General features: G+C 37.1%; 1 protein-coding gene across 1 annotated transcript; it reads left to right on the top strand.

Moving 5' to 3' along the window:
* Positions 1-8,825: 8,825 nt before the first annotated feature.
* Positions 8,826-12,018, top strand: LOC131685994 (zinc finger protein 728-like). Its single transcript, XM_058970079.1, has 2 exons — positions 8,826-9,012; positions 10,738-12,018. The coding sequence occupies exons 1-2, from the start codon at positions 8,909-8,911 to the stop codon at positions 11,924-11,926; spliced, it is 1,293 nt and encodes a 430-aa protein (XP_058826062.1). The 5' UTR covers positions 8,826-8,908; the 3' UTR covers positions 11,927-12,018.
* The last annotated feature ends 288 nt before the right edge of the window (positions 12,019-12,306 follow it).

Below are 12,306 nucleotides of genomic sequence, written 5' to 3'. Positions count from 1 at the left end.
TTTGAAAGAATATCAACTCAAGAGGGATGAGGATTGGAACAATGGTAACCTGGTTCATACATTGACCAATCGGCGCTGGATGTAAAACCCGGTGGCATATGCTGAATCGCAAGATCAAGCATTGGGCTATAAAACGATTGCTTTCTGGATGATGGATCCTTATCACATTTGTACACATTTTTTTGTTTGCTCGTGGGTTAATTCCTAACAAGATGATCAGATTGATTATTCATTTTTAGGTGGTGAAGTTTACCTGAACTTTATAGGTAACGAATTCGGTCGATGATAAGCTGTTGAAATGATTTTGATCGTTCAATGCCCATATCGAAGAACGTTTCCATTGGTCAGAATGCCTACCAGCGTATAGACTTTTCTACGGCTCATGTACGTACACGGCACATGACACAAACACTACATCACTAGCTGGTGGAAAATAATAAACAAAGACGGCAAAATCAAATGGGATTGTTTTCAACCAGGAAGCTGCAGAAGTGTTCGTGAGAGCGGGCGACAAGAACTCAATGATAGCAGCAAACATGAGTACGACAAGGTTATCGCTTTCGAGTGGAATAATCATTTTAGGGTTACCAAATGGACTGAGAGCAAATTAAGGACATCCCTGCCAAATCTATTCGGAATTGGAGCCTGAATCAGTTGTCACTTGAGCCAGAATTCTGAAAAAGTCGGGATTCTGGCTTATGTTCCAGCAGTTGAACTGGGACGTTGAATCTTAATCGAGACAAATTGGAATGGTGTAGTGCCAATATTGAACGAAGGTAACATCTTTGGCTATATCGAGTTATCCAACAAATTTTGGTTACTTCTGAGTAAAAGAACTTTTGGTTGTGATGAGTCGCCGAGAGTATGCATTAACAAAAACAATCGCTGGAAGTATTTGAAATTGATTCTCTTGGAATAAAGTTGATCTGAATAATTTAATACAGGGTGATTCATCATGACGTTTTTTTGATCTCGCAAAAATTTTAAAAATGGAGTAAATCGCGAAATGTTTATTTGTCAATCGAAAGAACATTTTTTGCCATTTATTGTTTGAAAACAATTTCTTTTAAACGTTGACCATGTTGGCGCTTGAGGTAATCCTTTCGATTGGTCCAATTTTTGTTGATGGATTCGAGTATTTCAAGTGGTATCTGGCTAATAATACTAAGCGTCGCAAGAATCACGGTTACAAACACCACACAATTTTCGACAAAAATAACGGATGTAATTACAACCACAGCAGATTTGCGTACCACGATAACAAACGCCGCGACATCGACAATCTTCCGTTGGATAGAGAGCTACTGGCTGAGGCAAAGAAACGTTTTTCGAGGCCACCTTCAACTTCGTTCAGACCTACCATTGCATTCCAGAGAGGCGATGTTTTAAACCCGTGCCCTACCGATCAACCTAGCACCTCACATCGAACAGCTGCTGCCACACCTATGTACCCCTCCGGAATTGGCGCCTGTCAGTGTTTTTGCCGCTATCGACGCCCTCATTAGAGCAAGATAATAATGAATTGACAAATCATATTGCGATTCAAGATTTAGAAGAGGTAGAGCTAGGTCTAATTAATTCCCATAAAACTAATACTTCTCCAAGAGAATCTCAGTCAAGAACAGAAATCTTGGTCTATTGCCAAAACTTTAACCGCATGAAAAGTGCAGCTAAGATGAATGTGATTCAAAACAAAATATTAGGTTGTCATTATTCCGTAATTTTAGCAACTGAGACTAGTTGGGACGAAACAGTGAGAAGTGAAGAAGTTTTCGGGAGCAATTACAATGTATTTAGGGATGACCGTGATTGTCATGTATCTGGTAAGAAGTCAGGAGGGGGCGCTTTGATTGCGATTTCAGCAAAACTAAATGCAGAAGTTATCAAAACTATAAAATCAAAAGAATTCGAGCATGTGTGGGTGAAAGTACATGTTAAAGACGAAACTCACGTTTTCGCTTCGGTGTATTTTCCTCCAAATTTTGCTCGAAAAACGACTTACGAAAAGTTTTATCATGCTGCTGAATGCATTATTAATAGTCTTTCCCCGCACGTAAAAGTTCACATATATGGCGATTTCAATCAACGCGGTATTGATTTCATACCAGATGCTGATAATGAGAGCATCCTACTTCCTGTTGTAGGGGAAAATGAAACTTTGCAGTTCATTTGCGATAAATCTGCCAGTTTAGGACTTAATCAAATAAATCACATAAGAAATCAGCGACATTGCTATTTAGATTTATTAATGACGAATATAGACGAAGACTTCTGTGTAACGGAATCACTTACTCCCTTATGGAAGAATGAAGCTTATCATACAGCCATTGAGTTTTCTATATTCTTGCATGTTAACGACAGACCTGGTGATAGTGAATTTGAGGAGGTATTTGATTACGAGTCCGCTAACTATGAAAGCTTGAGGCAAAAAATTAATGCAATAAACTGGCAAATGATTTTAAGAAATGAAGAAAATGTTGAAGCTGCCGTAGACATCTTCTACAAAATATTATTTGAAGTCATTCACGAAGATATACCATTGAAAAGAAGAAGGCGTCACTATAACTCAAAACATCCCATCTGGTTTAATAGAGAAATCAAAAATTTAAAAAATCGTAAGCAGAAAGCACACAAAATCTACAAAAAATACAACAGCGAAGATAACTTAACAAACTATTTAAATCTATGCGATCAATTGAACCTTGCCATTGATATCGCGTTTGAAGAGTACAATGCAAGAACAGAACGCAATATAAAAACTTGCCCAAAAAACTTCTTTAATTACGTAAAAACTAAAATAAAATCGGATTATTTCCCAACAGAAATGCATCTTGATGGAAAGGTAGGCGATAACTCAGAGGAAATCTGCAATCTTTTTGCAACATTCTTCCAGGAAGTTTACACTACATTTTCAGAGAAGGATCGAGAGCGTGAATACTTTTCATTCCTCCCAGAATTTTCAAGAGATATTAACATTAAACAGATAAAAGTACATACAATCATGGATGCCTTAAAAAACTTGGATAGCTCTAAAAGCCCTGGACCTGATGGCGTTCCACCGGTGTTTTTAAAAACTTTGTCAATAGAACTAACCGCTCCTTTATTTTGGCTTTTTAACATGTCTCTAGAATCAGGTTGTTTTCCTAAAACATGGAAAAGCTCTTTCCTAGTTCCAATTTTTAAAAATGGTAAAAAATCCGATGTGCGTAACTATCGTGGAATAGCTATCATCTCGTGCATTCCCAAGATTTTCGAGGCGATTGTTAATGAAAATTTATTCCACCAAATCAAGAACAGAATTACCCATGTGCAACATGGTTTTTTCAAAGGGCGTTCTACAAGTACAAATCTACTCGAATTCATTAACTACACATTAACAGCAATGGATAACGGAAACTACGTTGAAGCTCTTTATACAGATTTTAGCAAAGCATTTGATCGCATCGACATACCCATGCTACTTTTTAAATTAGAAAAAATGGGGTTTGAGCCAGGACTTCTTACATGGGTACAGTCATATCTTACAAATCGTGAACAAGCTGTTAGATTTAAAGGGATAAAATCAATCCCAATTCAAGTTACATCAGGAGTCCCTCAAGGGTCTCATTTGGGCCCGCTATTCTTTATTTTATTTGTTAACGACATTTCCTTCATTCTAAAAAATGTAAAAGTTCATATATATGCTGATGATATGAAACTATTTCTAGAAATAAGAAATGGTGAAGACTTTCAGACATTTCAAAACGAAGTAAATATATTTTATACATGGTGTAATAAAAGCCTGCTGAAACTGAATGTAAAAAAATGTAATTCCATAACATTGAGTAGAAAGAATAATATACAGAACAATAGAATCTTATTGGGAAATCAACAAGTAGAAAAGTGTGACAGAATAAGAGACCTAGGAGTTATTATAGATTCCAAAATAACATTCATAGATCATTATAACACAATAATTAACAAAGCAAACAGCACACTAGGTTTTATTAAACGCTTCAGCTATAATTTCCAAGATCCCTACACAATAAAAACATTATATGTAGCCTATGTGCGTTCAACACTAGAATATTGTAGTATAGTTTGGTCGCCTTTTTCAGCAACGCATGCAAACCGGATAGAATCAGTACAAAAGCAGTTTTTGATGTTCGCTCTTCGTAAACTAGGTTGGACTGGACTACATTTGCCATCTTATGAAGCACGGTGCATGCTAATTGACATACAAACCTTGAAAGATCGTCGTGAATTTTCTATGGTATCATTTGTAAACGACATTGTATCACATCGTATTGATTCAATCGAACTTTTATCGAAACTAAATTTTTATGCTCCTTCTCGACAACTACGTAACCGCAGCATCTTTTGTACAATTCGCCATCGCACTAATTATGCCAAGTTTGGCCCGTTAAACCAAATGATGAATATTTACAACAAACATTGCGAAAGCATTGACTTCACTATGTCGAAAACAAAACTTAAGCAGCAGTTTAAAGTAAACCAAAATTTTAACTAGTGTTAAGTTAGTTTAATAATTATTGTAAGAAACCGGTCTACATCTGATTGACGACTTGAAATAAATAAATAAATAAATAAATAAATAAATGAATTAGTCAAGTAAAGTTGGTCTCCAATGGGAATGTCAATGTTTTCTTCAATGCGTGCTGGATGTGGTCGATTTGTTCGCTAATCATTCAATAACGAGAACTGCAACTTTCACTCTTTTATTGTATGGTGAATAGTGAAATCAGTTGGCCGATTATATCGACCATATTATGGACGGAGTGCACGAAACACATTTCTCATAGATCATTGGTTTTCGAAATATAGTTGAATAATTTGAAAATCGTGAGCATACTGTGGTGGCAAACAATACTAAACTACAATAAAATGACATGCCTTGGTAAAACCATCATGTTGAACCACTCTGTATATGCCAAGGTTTGAGACTAAAAATAAGGACATTTGAAGTAAAATAAGGACGCTTTCCAAAACCTCGAAAATAAGGACATGTCCTTTAAAATAAGGACGGTTGGTAACCCTAATTTATTATTCGTGTTCAAGTTCCATTACAGCAAGTTTCGTCGATTATCGCATTGTCGTTGATTTAGCCGGCAAATGCAAAATAGCGTTCGGCACTGACGATAAGGAGTAAGAAGGATTTGATTGGAGTGATAATAATGCAGAGCATTATACATTCTGATAGAATATCAGGGAGGAGAAATTATATGTAAATTTATATTATATCCCGAGTTGCCATCATTTTGGCACCGCAATAAAGCTATCTGCTGTCTTGTTCAAATTGGCACGAAATAACTAGGCAGCGAATGATAAATTTTATAGTCAATTTATTTACTTTTTCGGAAGGATAAGTAATTAGTATGTTGTGAATATATGTGTCGCCGGCGCCGTGTGTTATGGTGGTACCGGACGGAACCGTTGGTCAGCAGACCGTCCTTGTCGTACTGGTCATAGAAGCGACGTTTTTTCTCATCTGATAGCACTTGACATGCTTCGGAGATCTGTCTTAACGCTCTCTACTTAGAGCAGGATACGTGAAACCACTGCTAGCTTTCGAAAGAAAATTCCTAGCTGCTGCTACCCTATCAGTCTCTTTCTCGGCTGAGGACTACAATTTCGGTCGATTAAATTATGCTATGAAAATTGTACTTCCTGGAATTCCATCTAACGAGGTCAATTCAATTTGAGGAATTTCGCTGCGTTCCAACATTGCTTGCCTCTGTAGGTAATGATGTGTGTGGATTCACTTCGGCAGCCAGCTCTTATGTTTTGGATAATTTTGCTATCTTATTCTGCTGAATAAATCATCTGCCTAAAGCCTCTACGTTATACTACGGTCACATTAAAAACGCTCTGCTATTTAATCTTGTAGCTCTCGGCACGTCAGTCCTGGCACTCTTCTTGACTATTCCTGGCACTATACCGCTGACGTCGCACTTATGACGGTGATCAAACTTGGCGAGAGTGGCAGTGGTTTCGTCGGAATTGTTCACTCGACAAGCAGTAAGTGCAAGGACTCTGCTACTTATGCCTGAGCCCCTCATTGAAACCTTCGTCCTGCCGGAGTGTTAGCTTCGTCTGATACCGGAGCGTATTGCTGAACCGAAGCAGTCTGCTACTGGCGCTGCTTCCTTCGAATCGGAATCGCTGAATATTCCCGCTAGGCGAATGTCCAACGTGGCCGAAGGCAAACCGATTGCAGCAACACCACCAGCCGTAGCTGACCTTTTAGCCTTTAATCCAAGTCCCTGCCACTGGCATAGCGACAGACGAGTGTGGCGCAGGCTGGACCATCGGTTGAATCGGTGCCGGACGGGGCGAGACAGCTGCAACAGGAGCAGACCTAGTATGGGGTGTAAAGGTCATCAATTGCCATAGATCACCAAAATGCTCTGCGACTAACATTGTGAACAAAACAAACCAAATGAAATTGATCGCAACAACGATAAAATAATCTAAATTCTACCCAAACATTTGAAACATTTGAAAAGGGTCTAACCAGCCCCCTGTCAAGGACGACGTCTCTGTACAGCCAGCATCACTGCCATGAAAGGCAAAACATTGATTTTGAACCGAATGATTAGAAGCTGTATTTAGTTACAAAATGTCGATTTTCTGAATAATATGATATTAAATCATCCCACAAGATGCAAAACGTCGTGTGGAATGCTTGAATATCGAGCATAGTGCCGAACATAATTCTTTGTTTGGGGCTTTATAGCTATAACGCCCGATATATGTCGGTCGCTGTCAAACTCCATATGATGGTATAGGGTTGCCAGGGGACTGGGTCTAACTGCCAAACGTAAACCTTGAGAAAAAGGCAAAAGAAGTTTTGGTCGAATTCATTATAATTCTATTTAAAAATTTAATACTGTTTTATTTAGTTTGATTGGGCATATTGTTTACATCAGACACTCCCCTTAATTCATTGAGTACGTATTTCACTGCCTTTATAATCCTTTTGGAATCTGTTATAATAATCCTTTATAATCATTTTATAATAAGCGTATTGCTATTTAGGACTTTTATATCAGCCGGGCCCTTTTATAATTTGTTATAAAATCATTATCAAAATTCTTCATAATCCATTGTTGCGTTATGTTTATGCACATGGCCAGATAGATAGTTTTTAACTGGGACGTGACGTGTGGATACGAAAAAACCTAATGTCAATTGCAGCCAGGAGGAGCTGTCAAATGCAGCCAAAAGGAACCGTCAAATGCAGTCAGGGGGAACTGTCAAATGTAGCCAGTCCATTTAAAATATGTGAGGAAGAAAGAGTGGCTATGCAAGACAAGAGATCAAATGAACAGAAAAAAGAAAAAGAAAACATATATCCACAGGTTTTGTCCCAGGATTTTAATAGAGAACATGAAAATTCGATTTGTTTGCATTTGGCAGTGGGCCTTTTTCAAATGTTTGGCTAGAAATTCCTTACTTCTACGATGAATCATAAGCACGAAAAGTAAAAATGTTAAATTTAACGGAACAATGTATGATGCCGACATCAAATAAAAAATAACAGCTGAGCGACCATGTTTGGAAAGTGTTAACATTTGGCAGCGAACCAAACCAAGTTTCTCATACTATGATCGAATCAACAAAAATTCCAAGACCATGTAAACAATCTCTCTGAACTGCCAAAAAAGTGAGGTTAAACATTATCATGCAATGTTCTCTACCGAGAGGTTCACTTTAGTTTGTTTACATAACCAATGAACTTTGTACCGCGACTCACCACTCATTTGCCGCGTTGCCAGGAACTCAAGCAAAAATATTCAAAACAGTGTTGCCCAAACACACATTTTGAGTCCCACCATTCTTGCAAAGGTGAAAAAAATACTCAACATTCTTGCATTTTTCAAATATAAAAAAATCATTAAAAAATCACGATAGCTCCAAATAGTCTCATTTCAATGGCAATATTCTTAAAAATGTGTAGTCTTTTGAATAAAAATAAGAAAAAAGGGGGTTAGGTCGGACGAGAAAGGTCTATTGCCCTTCAATTTGCCAGCAATTGACTGGCAAATAAAAGGCTATTTTAAATGCAACATTTGGGCGATTTGCCGCCTTGATTTTTTTGCCGCTCTACCCGCCCTTAAATCGCCCAGGGAACGCGCCATTTAATCGCCTATAATTGCCTGATATTAAAATTAAAAATAATAATTATTTTCGGATTCATTATCTACTCACATAAATTTATCAGTACACTAGGTAATCACCACCAAACTATAGGAAGAATCGATGGTGAAATTCGTATTGCACATCAAAACTTACCACAATCTGACTTTCATATAGACTTTAGGTCAAAGATCTTGTTCCACTATACTTACACACGATTCCACAATTTCCAGCATTCGTTGGCTAAATGAAGTGCACTAGACAAACAAATTACAAGCGAGAACACGCCAATTGTTAAAAAAAAACAATTGTAAAAATTAAGCCAAACATGAACCGCCATGTTTGAAAAACGCAAAAAACAACCAAGTCCATTTCAGCCGCCAGAAAATTTGTCTAGGTGTTGAAATTGCCTTTAAATCGCATTCGCAAATTGCATTTGCTCCTAGGGGCAATTAGCACAGACGAGTTGAGTCAAACGTCAAACTGTTTAAATCGCCTGACCATGTTCGTCCGCATTTTTTGACCGGGCAGTTGCCTGATAAATCGGCTAGAATCGGTTGCGCCACTTCTGGCATACGAACTAGAACCAGCCAGCATTCCGGCTGAAGTTTACTGGATATCTGAAAGTGGGAGGTAATTATGCTACCTATTATTAGGTACTTTTTTTTAAACGTGTGCATTGTCTCATGATAATGACAAAACGACAGCAAATTAGTTCTTCAATGAGCGAGCAATTTGAGTTTGATTTACGATTGAACATTTTAGTTTCATGGAGCTTGTGAACGGACTTACGACCCCAATTACAACAGAGAAGGAAACTACCAAAGGAACCAACGGTACTGAACACCGTGAAGCAACGATTTCACCAAATTGGTATGAAATGTTTTTATTTACTACGGCTTGTGTTAAGCATCAACGGACAATATTTTAAGAGTACTTATTCCAAAGGTTCTAGTTACATTTTTTTTCCCTTTTTATTTCGACTATGTTAGTCACATTTTCTTTTTTACGTTTTAACGACATTCAATTAGCTAGAGATTACTGGGTAGGGAAAGTTATGAAACTTAGAGCCATAGTACTCAAGTGAGAGCAAGGATGTGAAGTAAACAGATCGGAAAACTAGAAGTGGCAGGGTCATTAGAACAGGCTTAATATCGTGCGGGCTTAATTTTTGCCTTCTGATAATGACCCTCATTATCAGAAGGCAAAAATTAAGCCCGCACGATATTAAGCCTGTTCTAATGACCCTGCCACTTCTAGTTTTCCGATCTGTTTACTTCACATCCTTGCTGTCACTTGAGTACTATGGCTCTAAGTTTCATAACTTTCCCTACCCAGTAATCTCTAGCTAATTGAATGTCGTTAAAACGTAAAAAAGTTCTAGTTACATTCAGCTCGAAATGAGAAAACGAGATTAAAGTTTCATGGACTTAAAACAAATTCCTATTTGAAAACAAATGTGTTTTGATGGACCAATTTGTTTTTAAACTAGTTTTTTTTCTTTTTTGTAACTTTATTTGTACTTTATGTATTTATTACTATCCAAATAGCTTTCTTGGCCTGATTCAAAGTCTGTATTAACAGGTTATCGTGCTCAATAAAATTATAAATTAAATATAGTCTAAGGACTACGCTTTTTAGGTAAATACTACAGAAAAAATGAAATATTCAGTTCTAATGTAGTTTGTAACCCCTTTAGTATGATGCGTCCTTTTGAATTTTACAAGTTTTCTACGAGGTGCCTCCGGAGATTCACTGTCACTAGTTCAATTTTCAGTATTTTGCGATGAAATTTTGAGAAACTATTAACCACCCTCCTACACCCTTCACGACTGGATATACAGAGATTTAAAGTGTTCAGTGTTATTGATAGCACAAATCTGATGAATAAAATTAGGTTTGTTCCAGTACCCGATTCTTACTCCGGAGCAAAAAACTTACTCCTGTTTACTTTTACACTGAAAAAACAACACGTTAACATTATGTGGAAATCTATTGAACTATTTCAATTCACAAACACATGAAATGCACACAGTTGCCATTTGAATATCCATTCGAGTGTGGGAAATATGGTTTTCAAATGAAATTCATGCGAACATGGTGTGAAGAGCACATCAACATCATAAGAAATATCATTGACTAATTCATTTCCAAATGAATTACACGTGAATATCACTTTGTTTTACTTATAGACATTACTTTGGTAGATTATTTATTAATTATTTTACATGTAGAAATGCACTACAGGTTTTTCTTGCGAAAAGTTTGTACTATACAACTCATTAGCATGGTAATAAACATGGATAAATATGTCGTATTCACGTGGAATGTGTTTGAATTTAATTATCACCATATGAAAAACTTTTTAATGAATTTTCATGTGAAATTCAAAGGAAAACCATTACTTTTACTTTTCAACATGAGAACGCACATGAAAGTGATGTTTAATTGCATATGATTTTATCGTGTCGATTATTGTCAGTGTAAAATAAGGAAGAGCTTTCAAATTGTATACTTCGGAGTACTTCTAGTTTTTCCGGATACTGGAACAACCCTATTGTTTCATGCAAGCAAATATTTATTTTTTCACTTTTTCAGCACTGTTACTAACAGCAGTCTCTCAATACTGTCGGATTCACAGTGGGAGCTTAGGTATCAGATAGACATGTCTTCGAAGCAACGGAAACAAACCAACAGTGACCTATATGGACAAAAATCCCTTCAGAATTATCCCTTAGGGCGAGCTGTGTTGACCGACATTGACAAGCGGCCGTACAAATGCGATGTATGTGACAAATCATTTAATAAGGAGAGTGTTTTGAACAGACACAGAAAAATTCATAGTAATGAACTACCGCATAAATGTGAGATATGTGGCAAAGGATACCTTCGGAAGTCGTATATGAAAGAACATCTGCTAAATCACTCTGGCGAGCGACCGTATAAATGTGATATATGTGACAAATCATTTAAACATCAGCGTGCGCTAACTTTACACATAAACAATCACAGTAATGAACAACCGCATAAATGTGAGATATGTGGCAAAGGATTCCTTTACAAGTCTCTGCTTGAGCGACATGTGTTAACTCATACTGGTGAGCGGCCGTACCTATGTGATATATGTGACAAATCATTTAATAAGGAGAGTGTTTTGAACAGACACAGAAAGATTCACAGTAATGAACGACACCATAAGTGCGAGATATGTGGCAATGAATTCTTTCATAAGCATCACCTGAAGAGTCATATGGTAACTCACAGTGGCGAGCGACCGTATAAATGTAACATATGTGACAAATTATTTAAACATCAGAGTACACTAACTTTGCACACAAAAAATCACAGTAATGAACAACCGCATGAATGTGAGATATGTGGCAAAGGATTCCTTCGGAAGTCGTATATGAAAGAACATATGCTAACTCACACTGACGAGCGACCGTATAAATGTGAAATATGTGACAAATCATTTAAACATGAGCGTGCGCTGACTTTTCACATAAAGAATCACTGTAATGAACAACCGCATAAATGTGAGATATGTGGCAAAGGATTCCTTCACAAGTATCTGCTTGTGAAACATTTTTCAACTCACACTGGCGAGCGGCCGCACAAATGCGAGATATGTGACAAAGGATTCGTGAAGATGTCGTGTATGAAAGAACATATGGTAACTCACTCTGGCGAGCGACCGTATAAATGTGACATATGTGACAAATCATTTAAACATCAGAGTACACTAAGTTTACACACAAAGAATCACAGTAATGAACAACCGAATTAATGTGAGATATGTGGAAAAGGATTTCTCCAGAAGTATCTGCTTGAGCAACATATCTCGCCAATAAACGAAATTTGTTTTTTTTTCACGTTCAATCATTCATTGTTTCAGTTTCTTTTTACATTGCTGTGTATTTTTACATTTTAAGTGATACAAAATATAACTATGTTTGCCTTTCTCTTATAAAGAAAGGCTATGCAATCACTGAAAAAATCGGCTTTTCAACCGAGGCCCGGAGGGCCGAGTGTCATACACCGTTCGATTCAGTTCGTCGAGATCGACAATGGCTGAACCGATTTTCACAAACTTAGTCTCATCTGAAAGGTATAACCACAGAGAACAGACGTCCATCTTCAGCATTCAACTTGTGTAAAATCTCTAAC

Source organism: Topomyia yanbarensis, chromosome 2, assembly GCF_030247195.1.
Source record: "Topomyia yanbarensis strain Yona2022 chromosome 2, ASM3024719v1, whole genome shotgun sequence".
Lineage (NCBI taxonomy): Eukaryota > Metazoa > Arthropoda > Insecta > Diptera > Culicidae > Topomyia > Topomyia yanbarensis.
This window is presented reverse-complemented; position numbering and strand designations above follow the sequence as displayed.